Genomic DNA, 19,688 nt, shown 5'->3' with positions numbered 1-19,688 from the left:
TTTTCCTCCCGCTGCACAGGTTCAAGACAAAGGGAATTCCACCTGTATCTATTCATCCCACCTAATTTCCTTAGTTGTATATATAAAAAAAGTCACCCACCGTGAATGTACTTCACTACGTTGACACTAAGGCCGTGGCGTGATATAGTCATCAGGACCTCCCCTGCGCTCTTCCTCCAAGGCAGGTTGTAGGGAGGGCACCACGAGGTTATTGCGCTGAAAAGGAGCTGGAGGTCATCCTTCTGGGCCAGCTCTTCCGCTGGGGACACAAAGCTGCACAGCTTCACTAAGATCTGGAAGAGAAGGCAACAAAGCCCATTTGGAAAAGGCCAAACCCAACACAAATAACAGAACGAGAGAGCTGGAAGGGACCTTGAAGGTCTTCTACTCTAACCCTTTGCTTAAGCAGGAGACCCTTTACTAGGGGTGTCAAACTCAAAGCTTGGGGGCCGGATCCGGACCGCAGGGCTACCTGGGAGCAGCAAAGGATGGTCCCGCGGTGCCTCTGCCAAAGGAAACATGGCTCGCAAAGGCTGCACATGACCCTCCCAAACTCCACTTTGACCGGCAGAGGGCTGCAGAAGGCTGTCGTGGCTGAAAACGGAGCTCCAGAGCCCAGGCCACCACAGGCACTCCCGACACAAGTGATGTGGAGCTGGCCCGGCCCTCTCTGGCTCCCAAGGTCAAACACAATCCTGCTGTGACCCTCAATGAAATCACGTTTGACATCTCAACCCTATACCATTTTCAGACAAGTGGTTGTCTAGTCTCTTCTTAAAAGAGCATCCACATCTTCTGGAGGCAAGTTGTTCCACTGATTAATTGTTCTTAACTGTCAGGAAATTTCTCCTTAGTTCTAGCTTCTCTCTCCCTCTCTCCCTCCCTATCTATCTATCTATCTATCTATCTATCTATCTATCTATCTGACTCGGGGCAGCATACAACATATAAAACAACAATACAAAGTGTCCTGAATCCAATAAAATTTAAAAACTTCCAGCAGACGTGGTTGGTAAATCCACAGGAACTGAATTTAAACCTGCCTGGGATAAACATAGATCCATCCTAAGATAAAATACAGGAAATAGTAGAAGGGCAGACTAGATGGACCAGGAGGTCTTTTTCTGCCGTCAATCTTCTATGTTTATATGTTTCTAACTAGCTAATCTAAAAACCCAAATATCCTTAAAAATCAGCCGTTCCCATCCCAAACGAACCACACTGCTTTTTCTGCCCTCGGGTGTTTTTGAAAATAGGCTGGCCCCTCTCTCTCCTCTGTGGCAGCCCTTCAAATATGGGGACGCTGTTATCATGGCCCTCCTAGTCTTGCTTTTCATACCCAATTCACTTAACAGGTTTTCTTTACTGATGACTATTTATAAGTATTTATTACTATGTAAAGAAAACTTCATTCCCAGCCCATTCATCTTCTGGTTCCTAATTTACCCACTCATTTAAACATGTTGTTTTTTAAATGCTTTAAAATATTTCTCCTTGTTTTTATGCTGTTCAGGTTAACAAGATTGAGATATTTATTAATTTAATAAATAAAACTGCAAACAAAATAGGCAACCGTGAAAAGGTCCTTGGAGGGACTTAAGTTATTAAACAAATTTATGTAGCCGCCTTTAGCTTAACTATATCATAAAAACAGCACTCCTATGCCACTGTACACTTAGGGTGGTTTCTATTCTCAGTAACCAGTTTGCTTGTGTGTGTGTGTGTGTGTGTGTGTGAGAGAGAGAGAGAGAGAGAGAATGTGTGTACCTACACACATACTATTAAGAATCTTTAACTCTTAGGCTTCTGAAACGGAAGAAGATATGAACTATTCTTAGGGGTCATGAGAAGATTTAACACACTCAAACACACACAAACAAACACACACAAACACACGCAGGAGGACTAGATAAGATACCAGAATATATTGTGGCAATTAATGAACCAGAAAAATATTGAAGACACGTTTGTAGAAAACAATAGTTTTATTCTTCAGTGCAAAATATCTTCTGCTCCAGTCTATTATATTCAGGAACTTTACATTAGCTAAATTCAGCTGACTTACAAGTAGATATTCAACCAATCCAGGTTACAAGTAGATACTAAACCAATTCAGGCTTCTAGTAGATACTAAACCAATCCAGAGTTCTCGGTATCACTATCACTACTCTACTCAATATCTAACTCACGCTCAACCTGCTCCAGTCAGAGACCTGGCTGGGGAATTCTGGGAGTTGAAGTCCAAATATCTTCAAGTTGCCAAGGTTGGGAAGCACTGCTGCAGCCCAATCTCTTGATAAAGAAATTTCATTTCAAATGTACTATCGCTGCCGTGCACTCACCTGCACAAACACTTTCTGCAACAGCCCCCTTCGCTCCGCTAGAGGCAATTCGTTCTGGGCTCCTCCGGCCACCTCAGGCACATGTGGAAGGTCAAAAAACAGATAGAGACATTTCACAAGTGTGGAAGGCACTGACATAGTTGTCATGCAGTCCACGGTTTTCTGGGGAGAAACAACAAAAAAGACTTTTTAAGTCTAAGATAATAGATAGATAGATAGACAGACAGACAGACAGACAGACAAATAGATAGATAGATAGATAATAGATAGATAGATAGATAAATAGATAGATAATAGATAGATAGATAATAGATAGATAATAGATAGATAGATAGATAAATAGATAGATAAATAGATAGATAATAGATAGACAGACAGATAAATAGATAGATAGATAAATAGATAGATAAATAATAAATAGATAGATAGATAAATAGATAGATAATAGATAGATAATAGATAGATAGATAGATAGATAGATAGATAGATAGATAGATAGATAGATAGATAGATAGATAGATAGATTTATTTGAATCACCCAAGCCTCCAATCCATATCTATGTCCATCCAAATGAGGAAGTACTGGTAAGTTTACAATATGAAGGTGAGGCATTCATGAGTGAAGAAGCAGGGCACTTTTAACAATTTCTTGCCAGATGCCGCCTGCTGTTCCTTGAGGACTCACCTGTCCGGATGAAGCCAACAGGTTAATTGTAGTGAGCAACATCCAACCTCTGCTGGCTTCTTCGCTCTGATTGATTTCTAGGAACTGAACGATGGCACGACTGGCAGCTTCTAAACGGCAGAGGAGAAAAAGGAGAAAAAATCAACCCCCCCACACACAACCCCTCCAACTCCACTTATTTTAATGTGTCAAGATCCCTCACATTCGTGTCCAATGTACTCGTGGCAGTTCTCACTTAATGACTGCCCTGTTTAGCAACCCAGGCTGTGACAGTGCCGAAAAAGTAACTTTGTGATCAATCCTCACACTGATGGTTGGGTCACAGCATCTCCATGGTTACTTGATCAAGAGGTGGGCACGTCACAACCACAACCATTGCAGTGTGATCATCACTTGCACCGCACACAACTAGCGAAAGAGAATCAAGAATCGAAGGAGAAGCCAGCAATAAAGTCGCAACTGGCAGTCAGGTGATGTGTCACGTAATTATTGTGTGGCTTGTGATGGAGTTGCTGCTTTCAACTGTGGTTGTTTAGGAAGGAGCAATAGTGCAGGAAGTCCTCGACATACAACAATTCATTTAGTGACCTTTCAAAGTTGCAATGGACTAAGGACCATTTTTCACAGTTACAATCTTTGCAGCATCCCCACGACCATGTGATCAAAGTCCAGATGCTTGGCAACTGGTTCATGAACCACATGTCAGCATCCCAGGAAACATCTGAGAAATAAGGCGGAGTCCAAACCTTGGCCTTCTTCCAAGCCCCAATTTATTAACGGAGCCATCTGGGTACAACTGTAGTCCAACTGATAGTAACTTTCCTACAGTTCCCCACCCAGGTTAAAGTTTTTCAATGGAAAAAGCAGGTTTGTTTATTTGGTCATCCCCACACATTTTTCTTGATAGCAATAAAAAAAAATAAGCTTGCTGGCCAAGACTATAGAGGTGGACTTTCTCAGAACTCTTAACCAGTTCTCACTGTGCTTACTTTGCGCCCCCCCCTCCCGGGCTATTTAGGCTCATATCTGCAGAAAATGAATAATACGGTGGAGACCGAAGCATTTACCTGTGGACTTATTCGAAGCTCTCCGACGAATTTCAGTCACCATTAGTCGTGACACTTGTGTTGTGAACTGAAGAAGATCTGAGAACTTTTCTATCATTGTACTCGGAGGAGCATTTCCAAACACCTGCAAAGAGATGGACAATGGCTAAGAAACTAAGCGCGTAAATCAGAGTTCAAGTTAACGTGACACAAGTAGCAAAAGGTGCAGTTTAACAACATGGCTTTAGCATTATTACTGAAAAATTCTGATCAATGAAATTGTGGCGGTGCAGTGGTTAGAGTGCAGTATTGCAGGCTGACTCTGCTGACCGCCAGGAGTTCGATCCTGGCTGATACAAGGTTGACTCAGCCTTCTGCCCTCCTCAGGTCAGTAAAATGAGGACTCAGATTGTTGGGGGCAGTGTGCTGACCCTGTAAACTGCTTAGAGAGCTGTAAAACTCTATGAAGTGATATATCAATCTCTACACTATTGCTAATGAAAGATCCTTTTGCTATATTCCAATATAGTCACATATATAATCCTTAAACTTCAATACACAAAATTAGAGCTTTGTTCTGTATTATAGATCAGGGCCTCCAACCTTGGCAAGTTTAAGACTTGTGGACTTCAACTCCCAAAAGTCTGGGAATTGAAGTCCACAAGTCTTAAAGTTGCCAAGGTTGGAGACCCTTGTTATAGACCATAACCTCTTCCGGTCATTGTTTTCTGGCCACTTTTTCTCTGTTTCCCCCCTCCTCTTTAATGTTAAGATCCCCAGGGTTGTAAGACAGTTGATGGCCTTCAAATTTGAATGAATTATTAAATAAATAATGACCAAATGAAAAATAGCCACATGTATAAAAGCTTTCCTTTAAGCCACTTCTAAATATTGTTTTACGTAAAAGGGGAGAAATCTGAGAACTATAAGTAAACAGAGAGAAGAAATTTTTGGCAATGTTTTTGCTATTATTTCTCTGCAACAATTAGGGCTTTCTTATTTTTTTTTCTTTTTCCTACATTCCTCAGCAAAGGTGACCTTAGTCATATTTTATATGATTACTCCCAATCCTTAGAGCCCTATTTTTGAGAAAAAGTGTACCACTAATATTAATTCCAAGGGTGAAATCCAACAGGTTCTGGAGAACCAGTAGCTGAAATTTTGAGTAGTTTGGGGATCCGGCAAATACCACTGAGATATCACTGTTACACGTTTCATCAATAATAACGTGGTTTCAATGGCCAGGTTGTAATTTTTCCAGTTCCTTTTCTTTGACTCAAAAGTCCCAATGACAGAGGTGACCACCTATGTTGATTAAAAGGTAGACTAAGGGGGGGGGGGGGATGAAGAGCCAGGCTTTGAAATCTTCTTTGAACTTGTGTACAAAAAGGCAAGGGAGCCCATTTGTTTTCAGTGTTTCCTCAAATTGATCTCCTCTTTTCTTCAATTAAAAAGCTCTTCTCTCTCTCACTATTACTGCTGCAATGCGAATGTAGCATATATAGTTCAAGCCAATATTTATGCATGTTTCAGTTATTTATTTACTGATTTATTTATTTAAGAACCGTTTTAGTACCCTCGTTCCATATGGGAGTCCTGCCTGCCTTCCAAAACCTTCAAATGCCTCATGAAGTATCAAGGGCTGAACAACTAAAGCAGGGTTGGAAACACAACACATGATGAGCCAAAGGAAGGTTTACTATTCAGATTTTTTTTCAGTAGCTCTTTATTCAAAAAGAAAGAAAGAAAAGCACTTTAGCAAATGCTCTACGGTGTTCCCCTCAAAAGGACCAAGGATCCTCCACAGCAAGGGCCTCAAACTCAATTTCATATATTATTTCATCATAATACTATTGGATTTCAGATATTTTGTATTGTTCTTTTTATATGCTGTAAGCTGCCCTGAGGAGTCCTGGGAGAGGGGTGGCATATAAATCCAATAAAATAATAATAATAATCATCATCATCTCATTATTATTATTAATAATAATAATAATGTTGTTGTTATTATTATTATTTCATTGAGGGCTGCATCAGGGTTGTGTTTGACTTTGGGGGGACAGTGTGGGCGTGTAGTAAAGTAAGCATTATACAAGATGTACGTTCGTGTTATTTGGCAATGCGGAAAGAGTGAAGTGACCCTACTCATCGCAAAAGAAAAACCTGTAGGAAGAATGGACGTAGGAGAGGGGAAGACTCAGAAAGTCACAGAACTGGAAGATACTTAAAGGCCAGAAACCATTGTGTGGACTAATAGGAGGATGCCGTAGAAGCAAGGATGCGTTGCACAGACAAAATGGGGAAAGTCACATTAAATTTTGTTACACTGCTTATACAATTTAGGCAGACTTTAGATACTGATAGCTCGCCATTAATTGTAATATTTTATCTGGGGGTCGAACGACTTATGGTTGGGGGTCACCACAACACGAGGAACTGTATTAAGGGGTGTCAGCATTCGAAAGGTGGAGACCCCCTGCCTTAAGAGAATGTGCAGTGTTTCCATCACCGGGTCCAGAAAGCCTCCCTTACCCTGTTAAACACTGGCAGCATCATGTACAGCTTTTCCTCCTGCTCCTTCTGCGTCATGTGCCGAGGGGGGTGGCACAGTTCCGTAAAGAGCCGGCGCAGGTGCATTAATCCCAACGCGTTGTCTTGAGGGCTGCACTCCTCTTGCCGAGGTCGACCCATGATCCTTTTTACCATATTCATCTTGGCTTCTTTCTGAAAGATCCCTTGGGTCCTGTTCGGGAAGAACAAGAAGAAATCACCAAGAATGTTAAGACACACGAATGCAAAACACTTTCCTTTTATGCAGTTGTTCCTGACTCTAGGGGGCGATGCTCATCTCCGTTTTCAAGCCAGCGCTGTCCAAAGATGTCTCCGTGGTCATGTGGCCGGCATTACTAAACGCTGTTACCTTCCCACCAAAGGTGGTCCCTTGTTTTTCCACGGCCTCTCTAGGAATCTCCTGGGAGGAAACAGGGCCAGGAAAGGCAGGGAGAAGCCTCTGTGGGGCCTCTCTAGGAATCTCCTGGGAGGAAACAGGGCCAGAAAAGGTGGGGAGAAGCCTCCGTGGGGCTTCTCTAGGAATCTCCTGGGAGGAAACAGGGCCTCCACCCTCCCTGTGGTTCCCCCAATCGCATGCATTATTTGCTTTTACATTGATTCCTATGGGAAAAATGGCTTCTTCTTATAAACTTTTCTACCTAAGAACCTGGTCAGGGAACGAATGAAGTTCGTAAGTAGAGGGTCCACTATACTTGTATAAAACATTGGTGGCATTTAATTCAGCCCTCTGAGGCACACTGTCTCTTCAGTGGAAATGTGAACCTGCTACAACCAATATATGTTGTCCTCAGCTTCCAACCACAATTGGGCCCAAAATTTCTGTTGCACCAAGACAAATCCCTTGTGTGTCCAATCACACTTGGCCAATAAAGAATCCTATTCTTCTCTGCTCTGCTCCTGTTCTATTTGCTGGTGTAAAATGCTTATCCCCCTTTGCTGGGGGGAAGCTTCTTTCCCTTTGCAGACCGATTGCCCAATGAGTAAGAAGCCCCCAGTGTGGGCTGCCAAGTAGTTTTTGTGAACCTGGGACACAAAATATAGGCAGCTTCCTCTTTTTTCTTACGCAAACACTCCAAACATGCATCACGTTGTGTTCCACCAAAACACAAATGAAACATAGGTCAAAACGCCTCTTTCCCTTTCATGCAGGCTGGGCCACAGAAATACTCTAGGTTCAGGGTCAAGGGCCTGGTCTACACACAAGTCTCCACTGTCCACATACGACCACAACTGAGCCCAACATTGATGTGGCTAAGTGAGACATTTGTTAAAGTCAGGTTTGGTCCAATATTACGAACTTTCTGGTCACAGTTGTTGTGTGAAGCTGGCTTCCCCATTGACTTTGCTTGTTAGAAGGTCACCAAAATTATCTCCTTTCCAGTGTTGAGCACAAGTGATTCTAGCTGCAGTTATTATATGAAATATGAAATATGAGGTATTGATTGTTTTTGTTTATTTTCCCTTTTATTCTTCCTAACAGGCACAGTTCCGGTTTTAAATCTACTTTTTCTTCTACGATTTCTTCTAACCATCTTTGAATCTCTTTTCCAATATATATTTTCTTAACTCTGAGCACATCCACCACATGTGGCAGCACATCCCCAGCTTTTCATTGCCTTTCCAGCACTTTGCTGATATATTCAGACAGTTTCTCTTGCCGGAGGTCGGGGCCACCTATAGAACATCGTATAGATCTTTTCTTTGTACGATGCTGCCATTGTTAGGTTATAGTTTTGATCCCATCCCCCCATCCCCCCCCCCCAATGTTCTAATTCAATTGTAAAGGCAAATTTTTGCGGCCAAATCACCATCACTTCTTTTACTATTTCAAGTTCTGTAGGCGTGGCGTGGCTTGGTGGGCGTGGCAGGGGAAGAATACTATAAAGTCTCCATTTCCTCCCCACTCCAGGGGAAGGTTACTGCAAAATCTCCATTTCCTCCTGATCCGAAGGCCAAGAATAGATGGGGATGGAGCAAATCCGGGGTGGTATTTACCGGTTCTCCTAACTACTCAAAATTGCCGCTACCTGTTCTCCAGAACTGGTCAGAACCTGCTGAAACCCACCTCTGCTATACAGATCGAAACAGCCCAGTACATTAATATACATTGATTATGAACCTCAAAGTTGTATAATTTAGGGATAATTAATTCAGCAGTTTTCAAAACATTTACGAAAAACAAAAAGGGGCAGAGAATAAGCAAAACACACTATATTTTAGTTTAACAATAGCTATTATATAGGACTTACAAAAGGAGATGGTTGCTTCCAAAGGGTGTTATTTAGAAGTAAACAAACAGATAATTATCTGAGCCTTTGCTCAGTTATTTAAGCTGGCATGCGAAAAGCAAAAACGAGCAACCATATACAAACACGTTGCAAATATGACAAAATAAAATAAGCCGTTACGACTTCTTTTGGCTTTACAGTAACATCCATAGGAGCAGCTGTTTTCAAGTCAGCACTGACGGGCTCCGAAACACCAGGAAAGACACACGGAGGTGCTTCTGAGAAGCTTCCTTGGTTGTTGCTTCATCTAGAGAGAGAAGTCTATCTAGCCAAACTAAAGCAAACTTCTTGCATCATTAAAGATGTAATCTACAAAGCCTGGGAAAAACGGTACCAATGGCTAATATGACCTATAAAGGTATGACCTATAAAGCCCTTCATGGCATCGGACCAGAATATCTCTGGGACCGCCTTCTGCTGCACGAATCCCAGCAACCAGTTAGGTCCCACAGAGTTGGCCTTCTCTGGGTCCCGTCAATTAAACAATGTCGTCTGGCGGGACCCAGGGGAAGAGCCTTCTCTGTGGTGACCCCGATCCTCTGAAATCAACTCCTCCCAGAGATCAGAATTGCCCCCACCCTCCTCGCCTTTTGTAAACTCCTTAAAACCTACCTCTGTTGTCAGGCATGGGGAAATTTATTCCCCTGGGCTGCTTCCGTTTTACGGTTGGTTTGTATGAGATGTATGGTTGTTTTTTATATTAAGGGTTTTAAATTGTTTTAATCATTGGATTTGTAATGTTTTGTGTTGTGAGCTGCCCCGAGTCTTCGGAGAGGAGAGGCATACAAATCTAATTAATAATAATAATAATAATAATAATAAAAATAATATCTGTATATTATCAAAAAAGAAGACACCTAAACAACAACACTTCCCACTGTCAACTCAAGAGATAAAATGAAAAGAACCTTCACTTTGAATCACATTAGCTATCGAACAAGACATCCTGAAGACGTTTTTTTCAAACTGTATAAACTAATCCCCAAAGGACTGTTTATTTACATAAAGCTACAATAACCATTAAAAATTATATCTCTACATTCAACTTGAATAACAACGCTATATGAATAATCAACATTGGTCGTTTGAGATTGAAGTGCCAACCAGATAGTCCAGTCTTTCCCAATCTTGGCAACTTGAAGATATTTGGACTTCCAACTCCCAGAATTCCCCAGCCAGCATTTGCTAAATTTAATCAACAAAAATAAATTTCGCACACACACACACAAAATAAAGAGCTATACGGAATTTATTTTAAATATTTAAGCAGATATAATTCTGCAGCATATAAAGCCTATGGTCATGCTGACTGATGAAGGAAAGGCACACGGACATACTCTATGATTATAATCACTGCTTCAGGAAACATTCAGAAGGCAAGAATGTGACAATGGAAAAATTGAATTTAATACAGTACATGATTTCACTGCTTATTTTCATAATGTGATGCCTACTTAATCACTGGGAAATTGCATTCCTTACCTTCCAATTTGCAGAGACAGAAATCTGAAATACAGGACTGGAAGCTATGTGAATTCCTAATAGGTCATGCTTATCATATCACTATGGGTAATTCCATTTTCTAAACCTAGTATTTGGTGGATTAAACAGGTTATTTTTTTCATTTGATTTTCTTTCAGATGTTCCCTACTATAGCAATCCAGAAATTTATCTTGCTACCACATAACCCAACCATATTACACAGATAACCAGGGTTTAAAATAAAACTATGCTATTTTTTACTAACAGAAAGTTATACTAGTCTAAAGCAATACACACACACACACACACACATATTTACATGCATACACACACTATAACTATCTGTATAAATATGTATACATATCGTATATATGCTTCTCAAAAAAAATAAAGAGAACACTCAAACAACATATCCTAGATCTGAATGAATGAAATATTTTCATTGAATACTTTCTTCTATACAAAGTTGAGTGTGCCCAACAGCATATGTGAAATTGATGGTCAATCAGTGTTGCTTCCTAAGTGGACAGTTTGATTTCACAGAAGTTTGATTTACTTGGAGTTAGATTGTGTTGTTTAAGTGTTCCCTTTATTTTTTTGAGCAGTGTACTGTATATACAAATAAACCAAGCATTTAAAACAGTATTTTTTTAACCTTGGCAACTTGTTTGTAATTCAACTCCCAGAATTCCCTAGCTTGAATCTTGGAGAAATTTAAATTTAAGAAGGGAGTTGAAGTCCAGAGGTCTTAAAATTGTCAAAGCTGAGAAACACTACCTTAAGGAATTATAGAGATATAAAATGAATGTCAGTTTAGAGCTATGCATTTATTTGGAATAACTGAAACATCCATTTGAGTTAAACGCTAAATTAGCTACTGAGGTATTGAGTTAAGTTTAAACTAAATAACTAATTAAATCAAAACCATGGACAGCGAGTTTGGTTAGTGGTTAAGGCAGGGGTCAGGAACCTTTTTGGCTAAGAGAGCCGTAAACGCCACATATTTTGAAATATAATTCCGCGAGAGCCGTACGTATCTCCCTTTCTCTCTTTCTTTCTCTCTCTCTTTCTCTCCCCCTCTCTTTGTCTCTTTCTATCTCTTTCTCTCCCTCCCTCTATCTTTCTCTTTTTATCTCTCTCTTTCTCTTTCTCTTTCTCTCTCTCTCTTTCTCCCCCTTCTCTCTGAAGTGGGGAGGGCCGGGTTGGCACCAAGGGAGCTCGAGACGGGGTGCAAAAGCAAACTACTCTGCTGGCCCAGGCCCACATCGGAAGGAAGGAAGGAAGGAATGGTAAAAGGGGCGATCAAGAGAGGAATGGGTGAATGAATGGACGGAGGGTGGGAAGGAAGGAAGGAAAGAGGGAAGGGACAGGAACAGAGGAAGGGTGCAAAGAAAGCAAGGAAAGGTGTGAAAGGGGAGAGTAAGAGAAGAAGGAGTGAAAGAAGGGAATGAGGGAGGAAACAAGGGAGGAAGGAGAAGGAAAGCAAGAAATGGAGGGAGGGAAGGAAGGAAAGAAAGAAAGAAAGAAAGAAAGGGGGAAGGGACAGGAACAGAGGAAGGAAGCAAGGAAACTTATGAAAGGGGAGAGTAAGAGAGGAAGGACTGAAGGAAGGGAGGGAGGGAAGAAGGTAGGAAGGAGAAAGAAAAGAAGAAATAGAGGAAGGGAAGGTAAAAGAGAGAAAGAAAAAGAGCAAGAAAGAAAGCAAGAAAGAGAGAAAGAAAGAATGAAAGAGAAATAAAAATAGAGAGGGGGAATGAAAGAAATGGAAGGAGGGAAGGAAGGAGAGAAAGAAAGAGAAAGAAAGAAAGCAAGAGAAAGAAAAAAGAATGAAAGAGCAAGAGAGCAAGAGAGAAAGAGAAAGAGAGAAAGAAAGAAAGAAAGAAAGAAAGAAAGAAAGAAAGAAAGAAAGGCAACTTCAAAGAAAGGCTCACTGAGCATCTCTCACTCTCTCTCTCTTTCTATCCCTCTTTCTTTCTCTCTCTTCCTTTCTATCTCTCCTCTTCCTTTCTCTCTCCTCTCTCTCCCCCTCTCTTTCTACCCTCCTTTCTCTTCCTTCCTTCTCTCCCTCCCTCCCCTCCCTCCCTCCTTCCTTCCTCTCCATTTCTCTTTCCCTCCCTCTCTTTCCCTTTTCTTTCTTTTGGTCCACTTCTCTCTCTCTCCGCTTCTCCACTTGCCTCCCCCTCGCGCCTCGCCCTTCCCACCCGGCCACCCGCGCGCGCTTACCAGCAGCAGGAATTCAAGTAAGCCCAAAAGAAGCCATTGGCTCCGGGCGGCGTTCATGGCCCCCCCGAACCCCCAGCCCAGCTGGAGCTCCCTCTCACCGCCGCCATCTCCCTGCGACTGCCTGCGGCCGCTGCAGCCCCCCCTCCCACCGGGCCACAAAGGACATTTGCCGCCGACGCCAGTGAAGCTTCAGCTGGGCAGGGCGCTGCTGGTACTTCCCTCCTGGGGCTCCCGCTCGCAGCTGTCCCCCGGCTTCTGCTCGATGCCGCGGTTTTCGGCGCTGTCCTGCTGTGCCCCAAAGACGGAAGGCGGGAAAAAGGCGAGAAGAATGGAGCTCTCCTTCTTCCTGCCTTCCGTCTTTGGGGCCCAGCAGGACAGCGCCGAAAACCGTGGCATCGAGCAGGAGCCAGGGGACAGCTGCGAGCGGGAGCTCAGTGCTAGGAGCCCTGTCTGCGAGCCAGATACGGCCATCAAAAGAGCCATATCTGGCTCGCGAGCCATAGGTTCCCGACCCCTGGGTTAAGGCATCATGTTAGAAACCAGTGAGTTGGGCACGAAGCCAGCTAGAATAAATTACCCCAGGGTTTTTCTCAGCCCCAGAATGGAGGCAAGAGCAATAGCACTTAAGACCTATATATTGCTTCACATTGCTTCACAGCCCTCTCTATGTGGTTTACAGAGTCAGCTTATTGTCCCCCAACAATCTGGGTCCCCATTTTATCCACCCTGGAAGGATGGAAGGATGAGTCAACCTGGTGCTGATCAGGATCAAACTGCTGAACTGCTTGGCAGCTGGCAGTCAGCAGAAGTGTTCTAATTACTGGGCCATCATGGCTCTCAATGGCAAACAAACTCCTGAAAAACTTTGCCCAAGAAAACTGCAGGAACTTGGCAATCTCCAAATATCAGACACAACTGTATAGAAGGAAAAAAACCATATAAAATATGTTCCTTAACGTGTTTTCCGTACAGTATGAAGCCGATTGATAAAACCTGCGACCCAACTATCATTGGCTACAAAATGGCTGTTGCAGTAAGTGGTGTTTCTCCAATGCATCCTCTCACAAAGACGACTTTCACAACCACATCACTTGCCTTCCGAATTGTTCTACACAAAACGTTCCTTCACAAAAGGCATGTGCAGTGATTCAACACATAAGAATCCCCAATGTAGAAAGGGATTTTTCTACAAAAATTATAACTTTCATTAACCTGGCTTGTTTGAACAATGCAGAAGTGCACACAATCGCTAAATCAACACACAAAGACCACTTTCCCTGTGTATCTTTAATATCAGGAAGACAGCACAGGGTACAAAGTGATCATAAACCTCTCTTCCACGTGTAAAACGTTAAAACATAAAAATCCAGACCTGGGTATCAATTGCTATTTTGAATCATTTATCAGCACATCCTCTCTGCTAAACAACGTGGTCAACCATTCAGCAGAACGTGAAAGCTTCCTGGTGGCCCAGTTTTCATCTTCAAGGCAAAATGAGAGGAAAGGGGGAAATATCTTGGTAACACATTAACATCATTTCCATAGCAATAGAACAAAACTGTTTCCATGCTTAGCACAAGATCCAAAAAAAAAGAAAAAATAGTGACAGGAACATCGTAATGGGTGAAAAACCTGTGCTAACTTCAAAACAGCGTTTAAAAAATTCCGCATACCAATTTCTTTCCGTTTAAAATGCGGCCCGGAGTCGCTTGTCTTACAATGGTTAGACGCATCAAAACACAGTCAGAAACCTTGCACTAGGAATGCATTAAAGCTGGTTTGATATTAAAGCTTGTTTTCTTCGCTAGAACCAAACAAACCTGGTTTTCTCTTACCGAGGGCTTTTTAGGTTCCTTGCAGGCATCTTGAGTTTTTGAAATGGGTCTTTTAAGCACAGCACAATGGGCTCCGTTTCTGCCGCCCGACCGAGTCTTTCAGGACAACTCGCATGAAAGTCAGCGCTTTGCACCAGAATCCCTGGGACCTGGCTGTACCAGCGCACAAGCTGGCGCAACAATAGAAGGATGTTTTATGCACCCAGCAATGTCGAGTCATTAACCATACAATGTTCCCTTCTCCAGTAGAAACCAGAGCTGTGGTTCTCAACCTGGGGGTCGGGATCCCTCTGGGGGCCGAACAACCGTTTCACAGGGGTTGCCTGAGACCACCAGAAAAGACAAATTTCCCCTATTCTGGTGCCTTGGAACGTATTAAACAGCCCTGCTTAGTTATGGAAATTTTGAGCTCAATGGTGGTCGTAAGTCAAGGACTATCTGGATGTTTCCAGTAACATGTTAAAACAGCGAATGGATGCAAGAAGCCACAGCTGATGTCATACAAACCACAAACAGGGGAAAACAATTTAGTGACTTGCAACCCTTTTGCTGAGTCTAGTTCATTTATATAAACGAAAAGATTTATATTAAATCACAATATTACTGCTTGTTTATTCTATGAAATAATATATATATATAAAATGTCCTACCTGTTAACGACTACTTCACCTTCAACCGCAACAACACACGAGCACGAAATTGATTTAAGCTAAACGTCAACCGCTCCAAACTTGACTGCAAAAAAGACGACTTCAGCAACAGAGGAATCAACGCCTGGAATGAACTACCGGACTCTGTGGTTTCTACCCCTAACCCCAAAACCTTTAACCTTAGACTATCTACAGTTGACCTCTCCCCCTTTCTAAGAGGCCAGTAAGGGGCCTGCATAAGCGCACCACTGTGCCTACCGTCCCTGTCCTATTGTCTACTTTTTATCATTACTTATCTAATGTTTAATATGTACAAATTATCACCCTATAATTGTTTGATAAATTGATAAATAAATAAATAAATAAATAAAAAATATGATTAGGTATCATTCACCTTTATATCATCACTTCCACTTATTTCATGATCACGAGGCCAATCTTTTTCCAAGTAACTGTATTGATTTCCCCCCCTCCTTGGTTAAATATAAACAACCGAGGGGGGAGGGATTCATGCAGAAAACCCTAGAAAGCAAATGGGCCTGGTGACCAGAAGGAAAGTAGAAGCGATGATCCAAAGGTTAATGATGTTTTGATTAAATGGTTAATGCCATAGTCTCTTGTAGTGTTCTCTTATTCTGATAAATATCAGGATGGCCCCCCAGCCGTCTCGGTTGATTATTTATTTAATGCCTCTTCTCTTTTCTGGCTCTTCTGCACAGTTTTCATCTATTAATATATTCTGTTTTTAATGAATACGGCTCAGAAAAATAAAGGGAACCCTCAAATGACACATCCTAGATCTGAATGAATGAAATATTCTCATTGAATATTTCGTTTGCACAACTATTCCATTTGCACAACAGCAGGTGAAATTGACTGTCAATCAGTGTTGCCTCCTAAGTGGAGAGTTTGATTTCACAGAAGTTTGATTAACTTGAAGTTATATTCTGTTTTTTAAATGTTCCCATTATTTTTTTGAGCAGTGTATATTTGTCTCACATAACTTTTCTATATTTCTCTTCCTTATGCTAATGTTGGTTAATACTGGTTACAACTATTTAACTAACCCCCCCACCCCCCAAAAAAAGATATGGAGAAGATAAATATCCTGGATTCAAGGGCAAATAGATAAAATAAATTCAGGATTCAACAATCTTCAGAAAAGTCAAGCTACATTAACCCTTTCTGATACAATTAATAAAAAATTAAAATATATACATAGAAGCCAGTTTCTGAAACCCAGAGAATCCAATTTTTTTCCTTTATCCTTGCAGAAGTGAAATTGAACTTTGGGCTGGGTGCATTTTGCAAAGCATAATTTTGAGAAATGGTGCATGACTTATCAAAGTCATGATAAGGAACCAGATGGTACGCGTTTATTTTCAGTTAGTAAGAAAAATGATTTGATTTGAAGAACCTGAAAAGCAATACATCTTTTTGCTAATATTTATCAAGTTGGTACTACCAAAACAAACATGGATGGAGGGATGGATGGACGGACGAACGGACATAAAAATAAACCTGCACTAATCAGTAACAGTTTGCAGGATTTGTCTGCATATATTTCTTTTCACTTTAGATGTAATTCAAAAGAGACTTTAAGAGATGATGTCTATGCAACTGGCACAAAGAGTATGTACGACTCTATCAGACTCACTAAAATTACAAGATTTGAAGATGCAAAAATTAGCACATATTTTTGCCTGGGGTGGTGGTGGAAACAGATTGAAATGAAGCACAAAAATCAGTGGTATTGCGCAACAGCTGTGGAAAGTAAAAGAATATCCGAAAGGAATTTAAATGCATCATACTGGAATAAATGGATAATATGTCGTCACTTGAGTACCATAGTACTCTTTCACCTTTTTCTGAAAAGGATTAACCTATTTTTTACATTAGCCTTTACCGATATTTATTTATACAAAGAAACTACAGCCAAACGCCTTCTTAGAAATACAAGAGCGACATCTGGTGCAGAATTCAGTCAGCATAATCCCAGCATCACCACCACAGTAGAAAACACTTCTATTTTTCTTGGCCTAAGAAAGATCCTCTCCTGAAATCATTGTGACTATGACTAACCAGGGATTTCAGACCCACAATGAAGTAATTCCCTATTTATGCAATAAAGGGAAAGCAAAAACAGCTGCAACAGCTGTTATGAACACTGGGCAGGGCTTTGCTCTGACAGTGCTAACGCCATCCTTCTCCAACCCCAATAGTTAGCAAGGGGAGCGGCCCCAATTTCCTTGCAACAGGGTCAAGGGAAATATTTATGGAGATTCTCAGTCATCCAGTTGCCCCAAAGATGGTTTTTTATTTTTCCAAAAGGAAACGGGACTTTCATTTTTTTCTCTTGAAGATGTTTCGCTTCCCATCCATGAAGCATCTTAGAAACATAGAAGATTGACGGCAGAAAAAGACCTCCTGGTCCATCTAGTCTGCCCTTATACTATTTCCTGTTGTGGTTCGCTCTGGCCCAGCTCCTGCCCCAAGGACTGTGGATGTGGGGGAGACATCCACATGCTGCAGGCCTGTTTTGCCCCCGGTGGAATCTGATGATGAAGGCTCTTCTGACCAAGAAGACATGAGTGACAGGGAGGAGGAGAGTGGGGCAGACAGCTCAGAAGGAGATCAATTATCTAGCTCCTCCTTGGATTCAGAACAAGAGTTAATGATACAGCCACGCATGCGGAGAGCGATGCATAGGCAGCAACAACTGAGATATTATTATCAAAGAAAATGAGGCCACCTGTGGTTGGGTGGGGCTGTGGTCATTAGTGAGGCTGCTATAAAGAGCAGCCTGTGGGTTTGGCCATTGTGGAGGATTATCTGATCCTTGTGTTTCATGGCTGCTTTACTGACTTTGACCTTTTGTGTGCTGATTTTTCCCCACTTTGAAACTAACCCAGAGCAAAGTGTGTGTCACTTTGTGAAAGAAGAAGGACTGTGAATTGCCTCACAGCTGCAAGCTAAGTATCACAGAACTGATAAGGGACTTGTACAAATTACCAGTTTGTTTGGAGACAAGGGCTCTTGGCTATACCAAAAGAAGGCTTAGGTTAAGTGAATTTTCATTATAAAGAACATTGTTTTGAATTTTCAAACATGTGTTTGTCTGAAATTTGTACCTGTGAATCTTTGGGAGGATTCTACCAGAGAGCCCGACAGAACAATTTCCTGTATTTTAACTTAGGATGGATATACAGTATGTTTAAAGCAGACAGGTTTAAATTCAGTTACTGTGGATTGACTAACCACATCTGCTGGAAGTTTGTTCCAAGCATCTACTACTCTTTCAATTTTCCAATCTTCAGTTCAATCTTCAGCACAATCCACCATTCAATCAGAACTGAAGATGTTTCTTGGATGAGAGGTGAAAAGTCCTGGGGGGGTGGGGGGTGGGAAATCAAAGCCAAAGTCCAGTTACCTTTTGAAAAAGCCCCTTTGGAAGGATGATTGGAAGGAAACTGCCCCTTGTTTTCTAGCAGACGATCCAAGTATCCGTCAAGTGTCGGGTGGTTTCCCAAACCATCAAGATAGAAAAAGTAGCAATTACATAAAAGGGAGAAAAAGAATGTTTCTTAAAAAATATCTGAGCCTGCTTTCCACACAGCCAGCACACGAAAGGTACCTTCTAAATTCACAAGTGTGAAAAGAGTCGATTGATTCTCACACTGGGTGAACAACAGCATGGCAACAAATCTTGACTGTGACAAAAAAAGACGGATAGAAACAGATCAGCCTGCTCATAAGGAGGGAGCCGAGGGGGAGGCGGGAAAGAGATAAATAAATGCAAGAGGTTTTGATAAGTTTCTAATTATGGAAAGCCTCTCTCTCAATTGTGGGAGCTGATGGAAACGTTTTACTCTAACTTTCCTCAATAAATAATATTTAAATTCTTGGATTCCTTGTGAGTTGGCTATTAATGATACCTTTTTGCTTATGGTGTGAATGGAAATTACTGATAAGAATGTATTTATAAATTGTGTAAACTGACTATGGGCAATTTAGGAAAGGTCAAGTTTAAATCCCTAAGAACTATACTGCTCAAAGAAAATAAAGGGAACCCTTAAACCACACAATATAACTCCAAGTCAATCAAACTTCTGTGAAATCAAACTGTCCACTTAGGGAGCAACACTGATTGACCATCAATTGCGCCCACTCAACTTTGTCCAGAACAAAGGATTCAGTGAGAATATTTCATCCATTCAGATCTAGGGTGGGTTCTTTGAGCGTTCCCTTTATTTATTTATTTTTTAGCAGTATATTTTATTGGGTCTACAAAATGTTTCAACTGCAGCATTTCATCTGTAATCAGAGAAGAGAAAAACTAGGGTACGAACGTGGCAAGTGGGTTAATTCAACTGTCTTCCACCAGGTCTGGTTTCTTAGTTCCCACGGATGGCTTTCAGTACATCTGAAACGAAGGGAGTTCTTCCTCCTTGTGTTTTGCCTGAAAATTTGGCTTTGGGCTTTCAGAACGCTAAGGCCAGCACCTGCAAGGGGATTAAAGTCTTATTTCCAGCTATCAAACCCTTGGTGCCACCAGGAAGCCTGGCA

The 19,688-nt window shown here is 41.6% G+C and overlaps 1 protein-coding gene across 9 annotated transcripts in view; it reads right to left on the bottom strand.

The window, feature by feature from the left end:
- The window catches only part of WDFY3 (WD repeat and FYVE domain containing 3), a 145,197-nt gene that overhangs the window by 102,091 nt on the left and 23,418 nt on the right, over positions 1-19,688 (bottom strand). For all 9 annotated transcript variants that reach the window (XM_070758084.1, XM_070758085.1, XM_070758086.1 and 6 more), the window contains exons 2-6: positions 6,606-6,816; positions 4,095-4,218; positions 3,028-3,137; positions 2,343-2,504; positions 101-293 (exon numbers count right to left, since the gene is read on the bottom strand). In XM_070758084.1, coding sequence (XP_070614185.1) covers positions 101-293; positions 2,343-2,504; positions 3,028-3,137; positions 4,095-4,218; positions 6,606-6,785 — 769 coding nt within the window. In that variant the 5' untranslated portion in view covers positions 6,786-6,816. The remainder of the gene's footprint in view (positions 1-100; positions 294-2,342; positions 2,505-3,027; positions 3,138-4,094; positions 4,219-6,605; positions 6,817-19,688) is intronic.

This window comes from Erythrolamprus reginae, chromosome 7 (genome assembly GCF_031021105.1).
Source record: "Erythrolamprus reginae isolate rEryReg1 chromosome 7, rEryReg1.hap1, whole genome shotgun sequence".
Lineage (NCBI taxonomy): Eukaryota > Metazoa > Chordata > Lepidosauria > Squamata > Dipsadidae > Erythrolamprus > Erythrolamprus reginae.
Note: the sequence above shows the minus strand (reverse complement) of the source record. Positions and strands in the feature narration are given on the sequence as shown.